Below are 13,600 nucleotides of genomic sequence, written 5' to 3'. Positions count from 1 at the left end.
CACGGGGAAAGCCTGTTTTTGTTTTTACTGGAGGCTCAGGTGGCACATGACGGTTCATAAAATGGCTTCAGAGGTAGGGGCTAGAGGAGAGACCAAAAATAAACTGGGGTGGGAAAGAAAAACAACCAGGAGGAGGTGAGAGCTGGCTGGGTCCTTCTCAGCCTGATTCAGGGGAGGGACGTGGTGCCTCTGAACAACAGGATGGATCCCTTCCTTCAACCCTTGGTAGGGGACAGAGAAAAAGCAAACGGCTGTTGCTTCAGCCCTCCTGAGTCTCAAGGGAAAGGGGAAAGCCGGTATTTTGATGTCATGAGTCATGGGGAAGGGGGAGGGGGTGCTGGGTGGGGTACAGGGTGGCTGGAAAAACTGGCAGACAACCTGCGCGAGAGAAAGACAGAGACAAATGGGGACCAGCGCCCCCTCCTCAGGCCCCAGCGCCCCACCTCCGGGCTTGCCCTGGGCGCAGCCGCTCACCAGATGGTAGCTCGGGGGGGTCCTTCGTGTTGGAGTCACTCCAGTATGGTGGTGGTGGGGTCCCCACTGTTGATGGGGGCCGAGGGCTGGCGAGAACAGGGGCAGTCGTTTGAAACCCTCTCATCCCTGAGAGCACCCAACTTTAATCTTCTTCCACCTTTTTCTTCCCATTCCTCCCACAAGGGGGGGGCTGGGGCTTCCAAGCAGAGCCGGGGCAGATCTGCCAGAAGTGGCAGATCCAGCAGCAGCGGTCTGGGCTCCCTGGTGTGTGGGGGCGGGCAGGGGCAGAGAAGGGAAGGGCAACAGCCTGGGGCCTTTTCTCCTACCCCCCTAGCCCCCCACCAAGCAGCCCAGGTCCTCACCTCCAGGGCTGTGGGCTGCCTGGGTCCGGGGGGCTGCTGCCGCCGCCGCTGGAAGTAGGGACGGTTTCGTGGGCGCTGAGGCTCAGGCCGGGACCCATCAGTGGGGCCTTGGCTGGGCTTGGTCTCGCCATCCCCACCTTCGGTGGTAGGCTGCTGGGGCGGCCTGGGGCGGAAAGGCCTGGGGAGACACGTGGGGGACTTGTTCCGTCTGCCTCCCTCCCGGGGCTCCCCCAGCCGAGGGGACCCAGCCTGCTTTCCCACCCGCCTGGGCATCACTCAGCGCCCCCCCCCCACTAGCCTCAGGCTCCTCTCAGCCTTGCTCTCCCCCCCCCCCCCCGACCAATACCAGATGGGGGGGAAGACGGGCCCCAGGAAGGGAGTCTTACCTCCGGTACCGAGGCCGGAATCTGGGAGGGGGGACGCGCTCATCTCCCTGTTGGTCCCCCTCCAATGGGGCTGTCTCTTTGGGCTCTACCCCGTTGGTGCCCTAGGAACACACAAAGGCCTGGGGGGTGGGGGGGGGCACCTGCCGCCCCAGGGCCCTTTCCAGCCCCCCTCCTCCTCCTCTGGAGACTCCGAGGTCTCTGTCCTCACCGACGCCCCTCCCTTCCCACACACCCAGGACCCCCACCTCTATAGGCTGCTGCTGGTTGGGGGGCCGAGGGCCTCGCACAAAGCGCCGTCGGTAGAAGAAGGGAGGTGGGCGCCGCCGCCTGGGCCTCTGCCCAGAGTCCTCGGCCCGCTCCCCTTCGCTGCCCGGTTCAGTCCCGCCTGATGGAGCCTCTGCCACCATGGGTGGCGGGGCAGCTGGACGAGGCCGGGGGATGAACCTGCGGAACCTGCGTCGATTGGGGGCATAGCGGCTGCCCTTCACCGGCGCGCCCCCCGGGCCAGTTACGTTAGCAGCTTCTGCACCCTGGGGGGGGGGGGGAGACCGGGAGGACAGTGAGAGCTCGCCCCCACTCCGGGCCCAACACCCCCAGGCCTGCCTTCCCTTTTTCCAGCTAAATCCCCCTCTCCAGCTTCCCTGCAGCTCCTCCGGGCTGGGGTCTCCTACCCTCCCCCAGGGGCCCGGGCCCTTGTGTGGAGCCTTCTAGGAGGGGCCCCCGCTGTAACCTGCCCCTCCCGCGTAGCTGCTATGGACGCTCTCGGGGTGGAGGGAAGGTGGGGGTGGAGGGAAGGTGGGGGAGGAGGGCTGCGGACTCAGGACACGTGGAGAACAGACTGGAAGGGCCCGGTGCCTGATAAAGCAACCCGGATGTTATCAAGAGGGCCTTGTCTTTAGGACACCAGAGTGGCGAAGGCCGCAGGTCCTCGGCAGAGCCCGACCCCGTTCCCACGGCCCGGGCTGACCGGCCCGGGGAAGGGGGGCGCCTCAGGAGGGCCTCCCTCCCGCAGCTGGGCCACCCCTGCCCCGCTACAGCCCGAACCTTCTCTCCCTCCACGACATCGAACTCCACTGTCTCTCCATCTCCGACGCTGCGCAGGAACTTCCTGGGGTTGTTTCTTTTAATGGCCGTCTGGCAGGGGAAAGGCCACGAGAAAGGTGAGGGCAGCAAGCCCGGAGTCTCCCTCACCCCTGCTGGGTCCGCCACCCCATTTCGTGCAGTTCACCACCCATCCTCCGTGCGGCCGGGCCGCAGGGTGGAGCGCGGAGGCAGGCCAAGTTCAGTGGGGGAGAAGCCGGGAACCAGGCGCCTCCCAGCGCCTGTGCCCCCAGCACTGTCCGTCCCCACGACACACTCCTCCTCCCTGTACCCCTCTGGGATTTCCCAGAGGGAGGCCAGAAGCAGGAACTCAAAGCAAAACCAAAAGCAGAGACAGTGCTAAGTTGCCCAGCAGGCCAAACGCACGGCTTCTTACCTGAGGGCACCCCCCCAACAGCCGCGGTTCTCAACCCGGGGCCCCAGCCGCAGCACCCGGAGGGCTCCTTCAAACAGGCGGCTGGCCTCCACCCCCAAGCACAGCTGCTTCAGCAGGTCTGTGGGGAGCTGAGGACTGGCAGGCAGGTGATGCCGCTGCCACAGGGACCACACTTTGAGAACCGCTGCACCCAAGCAGCTCTAGCCTGTGTCCTCTCCCTCAGAACACAGCCTACGATTCGTCCTCGTGTTAACAGGTCCTGATGTGGGGAGTGAGCACGCCACGGCCGGGGGGCAACAAGCTCATTTCTCACAGAGACAGTGTGACACACGTGGGGCCAATGGCGGTTAATACAGGCACCTGAGGCGAGGGGGAGGAGAGGACCGTTTCCTGGCGGGCATGCTGTTGTGAGGGGAGAGGCAGGAGAAACGCTGCGTGCTGCTGAGGATTATGGCAAAGGCCGAGAGCGAGAGAGAGCGAGAGCGAGAGAGAGAGAGAGAGAGAGAGAGAGAGAGACAGGGCGGGTTCCTCCGCACCCCTCTCCCCCCTAGCTCTTACCTGGTGAACAAAGACATCCTCCTTGGTGTCATTCCTGCAGAACAGGAGGGGTTGTTAGTGGGGGGCCTTGGTGAGACCTCCCCAGCTGCCCACGCCCCAAAGCAGCAGACCCACCCTCACTGTCCTCCCCCGGCTCCTTGCAGGGGGCGGGGGGGGGGGGTGCCGGGGAAGACCGGGCCGGGGAATGACAAGAGCCAGGAGTGGGTATGAAGAGAAGTATGGCGAAAACCCTGAGCTTCCTAAGGGCAGAGGGGAAAGGCAAAGTCACCTTGAAGACACCGGGCCAGCTCTTTACCTCCTGAGGACTCACCTCCCCGCCCCAGGGGCACCTTAGAACCTGGCAGGGCTGAGTGTAACTATCTCGGGCCCCCACCCCCAATCCCTATCATGGCTGGAAAATTCCTCTCCATGTCCTCCCTCCTATACTCTAGAAGGAAAGAGAAAGTGCAGACGGGGGAGAGAAGCAGAGGGGACAACGTGTCCAGAACCTGCTCTAAAACATCCCCAAGACTTTATTCTCACCCTCAGCCCAGAGGTGAACCCCAGGGTCAGGCCCCTCTCATCAACATACCAAAGGATCAAGGGTGAGAAAGAAAATATTTTACCATTTTCAATCACGACTTGCCTATTACCCCAGTTTATCCTAGCACCCCATGGCGGGGAGGGGGGGAATGGATTTTCCTTCAGAACTTCCCAGGAGCCCTCAGTTTCCAGAATTAGAGAGGGATCCTTCCCTAGGTCAAATGTTCTCACTTTAAAGCACTTGGATCTGCACAAAGGTCAGCCTGCTAAGAGGGAACTGGGGCCTCCCGGGAGGGCTGGGCTGGGCAGGGTGCCTGGGTTGGGGAAGGGCCCGCTGGGGGAGACCTGGCTCTGCTCAGAATCTGCCTCGACAGCCCCTCCGCAGTCGCGGGAGGGCTGGGGCTGTCCAACTGAAGGAAAGCAGCAGCCTCTGCCGGGGCTGGCATCCTTCTCCAACCTGCCCCCCCCCCAGCCCCCGCCCCGTCAGGGTCAGGTGGGGGGATTCAAATGAGCCAGCAGCCCTCTAAGGGAGATGAGTCAGGGGAGTGCTCCTCCAGCCTCCCGAAACAGGAAACGAGTGAGGATTACAGCCCGGAGCCCTGAGGCGTAGGCAGCAGGTACATTCTGCCCCAAAGGCAAAGCAAACTAAACCACAAGGTGAGACAGACTACCCTGGCAGCTCAGAGCCAGGTTTGCTAAGTTCCTAGATCATTAACCCTCTGCTGCCCTTGGAGATTGCGCAGGAGGCTCCACCTTGCCCACATCTGTGCGGGGGCTAAAGACGTTCAATCAGCGTCAGCTGGACATTGCAACCACGTGCCTCAGCAGGGGGAGAGAGGGGGTCGGGAGGGTGTCCAGTCCCACAGGCCGGTTTGGAAGACACCCCTTCTACCCCCTCCCTGGGTTTCTCAGATACCTGTTGATGAATCCGTAACCATTCCGGACGTTGAACCATTTGACAGTGCCCAGGACTTGGATTGCTGCCAGGCAGAGATGCAGTGAGGGCAGTAAGATGGGGGGAAAGAGATGGAATTGGGCTCAGTTTGGAGACACTCCAAATCCAATCTACCTCCCCTTTACCTCTTAAGCATAACTTCAAGCCACCGGTTTCGCCCTGTAGCTCCAAAGCGTTCTTTCTGACCCCAGGCCCACCAAATGGAAGCGCCCACACAGCGGGGCTCAGGCTTTCAAGACCCTTCCAACTCTAAGTCACGTTGCTCACGGGCTACAAATCCAGGCCCTTCACCTAGAACCAGGTACTCACCGGGCCCACCAAGTTCTGCCCTCCCAACGTAAGGATTCCCAGGGCACCTGCTTCCCAGGCTGACCGAACCGAGTCTCCCGCCGCGGGGGCGTGCCCAAGGCCCCAGGCGGACCTGCCCACCACGCCCTCCCAGCGGGGAAGGCGCGGCGGGATTTCCCACCAGGCGAACTCACTCGGGTCGGCTGCCCCCAGCCCAGCTAGTCCTTGGAGCCTCGGGGCCAGGCCGGCCTTCGGCTTTTCGGGACCGCGTGGGCTCCGCGATGCCCCTCCCCCAGCCCGTCGACCCCGTAGAGCCGCTCCGGCACGCGCCCGCCCCTCACCCAGCACCGGCTTGTCCGCCTGACTCCGGGCCGGGGGCGCGGGGGTCCCCGACGCTGCCGTCGCCGGGTTGCCAGGGGTGCGGGGACCCGGCGCCGAGGGGGTCCCGGCAGCGGGGCCCGAGGCGGCTCCGACCCCGCCGCCGCCCGCCCCGCCGCCTGCTTTCTGTGGCTCCCCCGCGGGCACCGGTACCACCACCGCTACCACCCCTGCCGCCGTCGCGGGCACCGTCGCCGCGGGGGCCGCTGTCGCCACCGCTGCCGCCTCCGCCTCGCTCATCCCGCCGGGTCCGGTACCGGCCCCCGCCGCCGCCACCACCTCCTCCGCCTCCTCCGCCGCCGCCACCGCCCCGGCCCCTCCCCCCGGCTCGCGAACCCGCCGCCCCGCTCGATCCTCGCGCCCCGAGCCTCGCCCGCACGCCGGCAGCGGGCCCCGGGCCAAGGCCAATCGCAGCCCGCAGCCGCGGCGCGCGCAGGCCCCGCCTCCTGGCCACAGGCCTATCGGAGAGGAGCAGCCCCCCGGCCCGCACGCCGGCCCCGCCTCCCGGACTTCGCGCGGAGGCCGAGGCCCCTGCTGACCGCCCCGTAAGTACACCTGGGCCCCGCCCCGCGACCGTCACATGACCGCCGCCAGCCCAGCCTATTGGCCGACGGCCCCTTTCCCCTCCCCCTCCGCCCCTCTCCACCGGCCGCGGGAAATCAAACGGGCTGGTTGCGCCCTAACCGCCACCTGGCCTCTGCGCGCAGGGCGGGGCGGGGGTCGCAGCTCCAGGGTTGCCCCTGACGACCCGGGTGGGGGGCCGGCGCCGACAGCCTCGGCTCGGGCTGGGGGCGGCACCGCTCCCCTCCGCCCTCGAGACGGCGGGGGCCCGCACACCGCCTCTCCCCGAGGGATGCCCCGCACGCCCCGGGCCGCGGACCCGCCCGCACCGCACAAGGACGACTTTCGCAGCTCGCAGTTGCGCTCACTTTTGCTTTTGAGGTAGAATTTACAGAGCAAAATGCACAACTCCGCTTATCCGTGCGGCCAACACCCCGGCCAAGGCTGTTTTGACCTCGCCCGAGGGAGGAAGTTCCCCCGAGCCCCTTCCAGGCACCCCCAGCCTCCCCGCGGACCCCACTGTTCGCCTTCTTCCTTTACCCCAACCGGCCAGGCCCTGCGGCCTCGCGGCCTTTGCACGGGCACTTTCCTCCACCTAGAATTCGCCTCCGTGATTCTCAGGGTGACCTCCGTAGCCCATCACCCTTCAGTTTTCTCCTGGCGTGCTTTAAGAGCTGAGCGGCTCCTGCACCTGTCCGTTTATTCTGTCCCCCACCCCCACCCCGCGAGGCTGAACTGCACGGCGGTAAGGACTTGTCGGCGTGCCTGACGCCCGCAGCAGCTGCTCACTATTTCTCGAAGAAATGCACGGTCCCCATTCCGCAGATGGGAAGACTGAGGTCCCGGCGCGAGGCTTGCCCCAGGTTTCAAGGGAGCCCGGGTGCTCGCCCGGAGATGCAGTGTCCCTCCCAGACTAATGCAGCTCCAGAAGTCACTGCTCCTCCCGAGGGCCGCCCCCAACCCCCGACCCCGGCGGCGAGTATATTTAGCCCGGACGCTGCGCCCCCGCCAGCCCTCGTGCCCGCCCGCGCCGCGGGCCCCACGTGCGCGTCCCCAGTCCCGAGGTCCGCGCTCCAGCCGCGGCCAATCCCGGTGCCGGCGTGCCCTCTGCCGGCCGCTCCTGTAGGCGCCGGCTTCCTCGCGGTCCTGCCCCCTGCTCCCCCGCCCGCCCCATCCCTGCGGCCCTTCGCGAGGCGACGGTTCTCTCTGTCCCAGCGCCTCGGGCAGCGCGGACAGAAAAAGAGGGAAAAGTGAGCGCGACCAACTGAATCGCCAGGCAAGGTCGTGAAGGTTGCAGAAATGACTACCCTCCCTCGGACTGTTAAGGACTGAGGTCCTTGTGTCCAGCCCCGAGCCCGAACAATGTAGAAGAGGGAGGGTAGGGCTGGGGGCAAGGCAAGCAAGAGACCACGCAGGGCGGCCCCGGCAGCAGAGGGAGCATACGGAAGGGGCAGAGGGAGTTCTGGTGTGGACTGGTTAACTGCACTACGAGACGAGGCTCATAGGAAGGGATAGCCCTGTCTGCAGTAAGGCTAAAAAGACCCCAGGGTGAGGGCGACAGCACGGAGGCAGGAAAGAATTCCTGCTCATACAACAGTGATGTACTCTTTATCTCCACGGGCAGGAATTAGCAGATGCCTCAGAGATCAGCAGGTGGTTTCCCTGTTCTACTGAAGGGTTTGCCCATGTGATTTTCCTGGCGATTTAAATATGTTTACAAGCTAGAGCTAGTAAGGGCTCCAGCCATTCTAGCCCAAAGGCTTCCTCCTCTGCCACTCACTCTCTTTCCATTCGCTTCTGTCCACCTCGAGTTCACTGTCTTGCCTTGTCTTGTTCACTGTTCTTAACAAAATAAAAAACCCCTGCCTCCTTATCTGTCCTCGCCCTTTGCAGCGCCATCAAAGAAACACCAGGCTTCCTGGGAGCAGTCCTTATGGTCTGTGCTTCCTTGTGTTTCTTTCCCACCCTACCAACCCAGATCTGGTCTCTCCCCTGCTACTCCACCGAGATGTCTTCGGCAACGGTCCACAAGCCCTTCCTAATCGAGTCAGTCACTGCATGAGGTTGGGTTCTCTTTCCTCTCGTCCAGACGAGTGTCCTGTGACGGCGTTGCCATGCCCCCAGGCCTCTCGTTCCGCGGCTTGTTCTTCACCAACCTCTGCCTTTTCTGGACTGTCTTCTGCCACCTGTCTTCTGCAGGTCATTCTATTCATTATTCACCGCCCCCCCCCCCCGTTTGGGCGGCCACCTGCCACGGTGCCTCTGAAGCCTGTGTGTCCAGCCCTGAGCACCTCCCACCTCCTACCAGACCAAGCCAGTTCTCTCTAGCTGATTGCTCCAGGCTTCTTTTTTTTTTTTAAGATTTTATTTATTTATTACAGAGAGAGAGAGAGAGAGCGAGCGAGCACATGAGGGGGGGAGGGTCAGAGGGAGAAGCAGACTCCCTGCTGAGGAAGGAGCCCAATGCGGGACTCGATCCCAGGACTCCAGGATCATGACCTGAGCCAAAGGCAGTCGCTTAACCAACTGAGCCACCCAGGCGCCCTACTCCAGGCTTCTGAAACCTGGCCAGCCCACATACAAACTCCTCGTCCCCCCCCAACTCCTCGCTGAGCGACATCACCACGCACCCACAAGCAATCATTCTTTGGTGCCCATCCCTCACTTGTAGAAGTTTCCCTCGGCTGTATAGGTGTGGCACAGAGGTGAAGATGCGTGGTATCAAACCGAGATACCATCTGAATGATCTAAAAGCTGGTGCCGTCTGTGCCCCCGGATCCACATGCTCCTGGCGACTCCCCACCCCAACACACACACCTTCTCGCTGCCCAGACCAGGGTTACGTCTTGTCTCCTCTAACACCTGCTCTCTCTTAGCTGCTCCAGAGAGCCTGCAGACCTACAGCCTTCACCTCTGCTCCCTGTCCCCTCTTTCCAGGTTCGCCTAGCGCTGCCAGGTCCTTGACCTTTCCTCCGCATCTCATGTTACTTACCACTTCCTTCGGGAAACCTCCTTGTCTTGTTTGTTTTTTCTTTTTTTTAACCTGTTCATAATAAGAGTTAATATTTAGCACTTTGCTGTGTACCACACACTGTGCTAAGCATTTTAGGTGCCCTCAATCATTAATTCCTCATGACAACCCTGGGAAGTCGGTACTGTCATTATCCCCATTCTCCGGATAAGGAAACCGAGGTGTAGTGGGGTTAAGCAACCAGCCCAAGACCACACAGCTGCAGAACAAGCCAAGCGGGGCTTCAAAAGCAGGGCGTTATCTTCGGAGTCACCAACCTCCTTCCGCTGTGCCGGGACCATACTTTTCCATCCCTTCTAGTTCTTTCCTTGTCTCCCGCTTTTCCTTCCAAACCAAATCTCTTGAAAATCTGTCTGCATCCCCCCTGGGCTCTGTTTCTTCCCTTGGCCTGGTATCCAGGAAGGACACTGACACCTGCCATCCCACCTAGTTCAGTGGACACCTTTTTGCCCTTGTGTCTCCACCTCGGTCTTTGTGGCAGGTGCACCTGGAAACTGCCACGGCTAGAGGCAGCTGCGGAGGAAGAGGGCTGCTCCCCCCTGCCCCCCGTGATGACAGGCAGAGGCCCAAGCCCCACAAGCTGCAAGGAGCTGCTGGAAGAGGAAAGCCCATCTCCTGGCTTCGGAGACAGGACAGCCCTGCCGACATCTGGATTTCAGACTTCCCTCCTACAGAACCGTAAGCATAAATTTCTGTCTTTTTAAGCACCAAGCTGGTGGTACTTTGTTATGGCGGCCCCAGGGAACCAAGAGCCAGCCCAAACCCAGAGGACTTCCCAGTCTGTGCCTCCGGCCCCGGGCGCCCTGAGCGCCAGACCCGAGGTGGCCGGCTGCCAGCCACCAATCCCCAGGGTCCCCTGTCTTGGGAAAGGGCTCCACCGTATCCGGACCCAGAGGTATGAGCCCCACCGTCCCCACCCCGTTCACGCCATCGGCAGCTCTCCCCTGCATCGCGGAGATAGCCTCTAGCCTCTTTGCCTTTCCCCTCCCTCAAGACTGCCCCCTTCCAGTCCATTTTGCAAGAAGTACCTCGCCAGCAAAGTAGCCTTCCAGACATCCTATCCAACCATCCTGCCTGATTGCCACTATCGTAATTATTCGTACCTGCTATTTCCTTGGTCGTATTTTCCTGTTTGTGATGTGTGAGCTTGAGATTTGGTCTGTCTCGTTCGCTGCTCTATTCTCAGTGCCGAAAACTGTACCCAACCGCTTGCAGGTGACCGGTAAAGATTTGTAAATGAAGTAATGAAGACAGCCAGAAACATCTTTCTGAAATGCATTTTTTTTTCTGGTAATACTTAGGCACCTTCAAGGATTTATTTATTTATTTGAGAGAGAGCGTGAGCGGGAGAGGCAGACACAGAGGAAGAGAGAATCTCAAGCAGAGCCTGTACTCAGCGCAGAGCCGGACACAGGGCTTGATCTCAGAACACTGAGCTCAGGATCTGAGCTGAAACCAAGAGTCGGACACTCAACCCACTGAGCCACCCAGGCGCCACCCCCTTCAATATACACACTCCCTATGGCCGGCAGTTCATCCACTGGGCACATGACCCGGAGAGGAGACAGGCATGGGAATGGGGAGGTGGGAAGTTGGAGGCAACTCGGGCATCCAGTGCTGGGGGGAGGGATGGGGGAAGTGGAAGGTGTCCACCGGGGTGGCTCAGTCGGTGAAGCGTCCGCCTTCGGCTCAGGTCATGATCTCGGGGTCCTGGGATCGAGCCCCGCGTCAGGCTCCCAGCTGAGCAGGGAGTCTGCTTCTCCCTCTGTCCCCCTCCCCGCCCCACTCATGCTCTCTCTCTTAAAAAAAAAAGAAGTGGGAGGTCCGATGCTCTGTGGCAACATGGATGGACCCCAACAACATAGCACTTAGAGAAAAAGGATAGGAAACCAAACGAGATATACCACACTCTCGCTTCAAAAGACACCATCCCACAAACAACAAATCACGTCTCATCAGAATATATCAAGTTGAGAGCATATACAATAGCACAGTGGCCAAGAGAAGGGAAGGGGGAGAAACGGGGTGAGAGGTCAACAAACAGGAGAAACTGATTAAACAAATTTAGGATCCAATGAATGAAACACTCTATTCTACTTGAAATGCTTCAGCGACTTCCCATGAAAGGCTGGCAGGTAAAATTCAAAGACCCAAGACTGAATTAGCTCCAAAGACCCGAGATCCAGCCCTGCCTCTTGCCCTGGCTGCCGAGGCCCTACCCATCCGGGCCCCAAACACTCCCTCCCGACGGGCCTTCCTGACCCTCATCTGAATTGCCCAGTATAGTGGCCACTGGCTACCTGCAGCTACTGAAGTTCAATTAAAATGAAATACAAAGTCCACACATGGCTGGTGGATGCGGCTTTAACACAGCCATCTCTTTTTTTTTTAAGATTTTATTTTATTTATTTGACAGAGAGATAGAGAGAGAGCACAAGTAAGCAAAGAGGCAGGCAGAGAGGGAGAAGCAGGCTCTCTGCTGAGCAGGGAGCCCAACGCGGGGCTCGATCCCAGGACCGCAGGATCATGACCTGAGCCGAAGGCAGCCGCTTAACCGACTGAGCCACCCGGGCACCCCGACACAGCCATCTCTTGAAACCTCAGCTTGCCAACGCTCCGTCTGCCCTCCAAGATCCGGGATTCCTGCTTTCAGTTAGTTTCCCTGACATTTACTGAGGACCTTCCTCTGGCCTCGGAGGGAGGAAGACAAGGGCACCAGGAGCTGTAATAAGGATTGCAGTGCTTGTTGGCAATTCTGCGAATCTTCTAAAAATATCTCAGGGGCGGGGCGCCTGGGTGGCTCAGTCGGTGAAGCGTCCACCTTCAGCTCAGGTCGTGGTCGCGGGGTCCTGGGATCGAGCCCCGTATCGGGCTCCCTGCTCAGTGAGGAGTCTGCTCCTCCCTCTGCCTGCCTTCCCCCCTGCTTGTGTTCTCTCTCGCTCTCTCTGTCTCTCTCAAATAAATAAAATATTAAAAAAAAAAAATCTCAGGTAGGGGCATCTGGGTGGCAGAACCGGTTCAGCGTCCAGCTCAGATCCTGATCTCGGGGTCCTGGGATCGAGCCCCGCGTCGGGCTCTGCACTCGGCGCAGGGTTGGCTTGGGACTCTCTCTCTCCCCCTCCCTCTGCCCTTCCCACGCGTGCTCTTCCTCTTTCTAAAATAAATACATAACTTAACTAATAAACATAAAAGTATTTCAGGTAGTTTGCAGTAAAATGTGTATATTCATTTATTTCTTCCACAAATATTTATTGAGGGTCTACTGTGTGCCAGATGCTATAAAAAGGTACTGCAGACACAGTAGTGAATAAGACACACTAGTTCCCTGCGCTCATACAACTCACATCCCAGCGAAGGGCCCGTGACGAAATGAGTAAACAGATGCACATGATAACTACGGAGAGAAGAGCAAGCCGTAAAGGAAATGCCCAGACTGATGGGGTAGAGGACACAGGGACAGAAGGGGCTGGATCTGGAATCAGGCCGTCAGGAAGACAGAACCAGGAGGCATGTCACGGTTTATGCTCTGACCTGAAGAAGAGGCACTTGAAGCTGCTGGTGCAAAGGCCCTGAGGCAGAAAAGCCTTGAGCCTATGGGAGAAAAGAGGTTTAGTGACCAAGGAGAACGGTGGGGAAAGCAAAGCCACCAGCGCCGTGGAATCTGGATTTTATTCCAGGAGCGATAGGAATGCTTTGAGGGTTTTGAAACGGGGACTGAGTCCTGTGGCCTGATCTATTTTTTTTTATTTTATTTTTCAAGGATTAGGTTTTTGAGTGATCTCTACACCCAACGTGAGGCTCGAACTCACCGCCCCAAGATCAAGCGTCATACGCCCCACCAACTGAGCCTGCCGGGCGCCCCGTAAGATAACCTTTACTTATCAAAGCATTTTTGGGTTCACAGCAAAATTGAGTGGAAAATGCAGAGGTTTCTCATACACCCCTCCCCGCCCCACACGCACAACCTCCCCGACTCCCTCTGCTTGTAAGACATACTTGGGCGTCTCTGGGGGAAGTAAACCGGAGGCAGGGGGCTGGATTAGTGTGGGGGCAGCGGGGCATGGAGAAAAGTGGACCGCTTTGAAGTATGTCCTGGAAATCATGTCTGCGGGACTTGGTGGCGGGCTGGATGGGGGCGAGGGGCTGGGGATCAAGAAATGCGGGGTTTGAGCTCCAGCAAACCTGCGTGGATGGCGGTGCTCCTTATTTCCCTGACAAACCCTAGAGGAGGGACCTCGTCGGGCGCTTGACGTGGGCTTGTTTGAAACACGGGCGAGGAGAGCTCGAGCTGCTGGTCGGACGCGCGTCCCCAGCCCGGGAGAAAGCCAGGGCTGTGCACAGATGGGATTTCCAGCCCTGGGTGGGGTGAGCCCTCTGGGAAGTCGAGGCTGGCGCGCTCTGTTCTCCCAGGTGGGAAAGCAGGACCAGAGAGGCTAAGGGACCGGGCCACAGTTAGACAGCGCGTGACCCCGGCGTGGGAAGGGCCTGATGGGGTCTGGAGAGTGCAGGGGGCCCGCTGGGGCTCTGGAGGGCAGCGGTGGGGCGGGGCGGCCCCACATCCGGGTGGAAACTTGTCCTGAACTGAGTTGGCCCCGGAATGATTGTCCA

The 13,600-nt window shown here is 60.2% G+C and overlaps 1 protein-coding gene across 1 annotated transcript; it reads right to left on the bottom strand.

Annotated features, from left to right (window-relative positions):
- Window positions 1-18: 18 nt before the first annotated feature.
- YBX2 (Y-box binding protein 2) lies at window positions 19-5,640 on the bottom strand. Its single transcript, XM_028125123.2, has 9 exons — window positions 5,364-5,640; window positions 4,696-4,759; window positions 3,258-3,291; window positions 2,267-2,356; window positions 1,468-1,752; window positions 1,223-1,323; window positions 837-1,014; window positions 475-560; window positions 19-221 (listed from the first exon to the last, which is right to left on the bottom strand). The coding sequence occupies exons 1-8, from the start codon at window positions 5,638-5,640 to the stop codon at window positions 510-512; spliced, it is 1,080 nt and encodes a 359-aa protein (XP_027980924.1). The 3' UTR covers window positions 19-221; window positions 475-509.
- Window positions 5,641-13,600: the final 7,960 nt, after the last annotated feature.

Source organism: Eumetopias jubatus, unplaced genomic scaffold (assembly GCF_037043125.1).
Source record: "Eumetopias jubatus isolate StellerSeaLion01/CBP00866 unplaced genomic scaffold, mEumJub1_p1.0 scaffold_10, whole genome shotgun sequence".
NCBI classification, from domain to species: Eukaryota; Metazoa; Chordata; class Mammalia; order Carnivora; family Otariidae; genus Eumetopias; species Eumetopias jubatus.
Note: the sequence above shows the minus strand (reverse complement) of the source record. Positions and strands in the feature narration are given on the sequence as shown.

Coding starts and splice junctions, on each gene's coding strand:
- YBX2 (XM_028125123.2), bottom strand. CDS start 5,640: ATGAGCGAGGCGGAGGCGGCAGCGGTGGCGACAGCGGCCCCCGCGGCG. Junction 4,760..5,363: donor GGCGGACAAGCCGGTGCTGG/GTGAGGGGCGGG, acceptor TCTGCCTGGCAG/CAATCCAAGTCCTGGGCACT. Junction 2,357..3,257: donor AGGATGTCTTTGTTCACCAG/GTAAGAGCTAGG, acceptor TTCCCCTGCCAG/ACGGCCATTAAAAGAAACAA.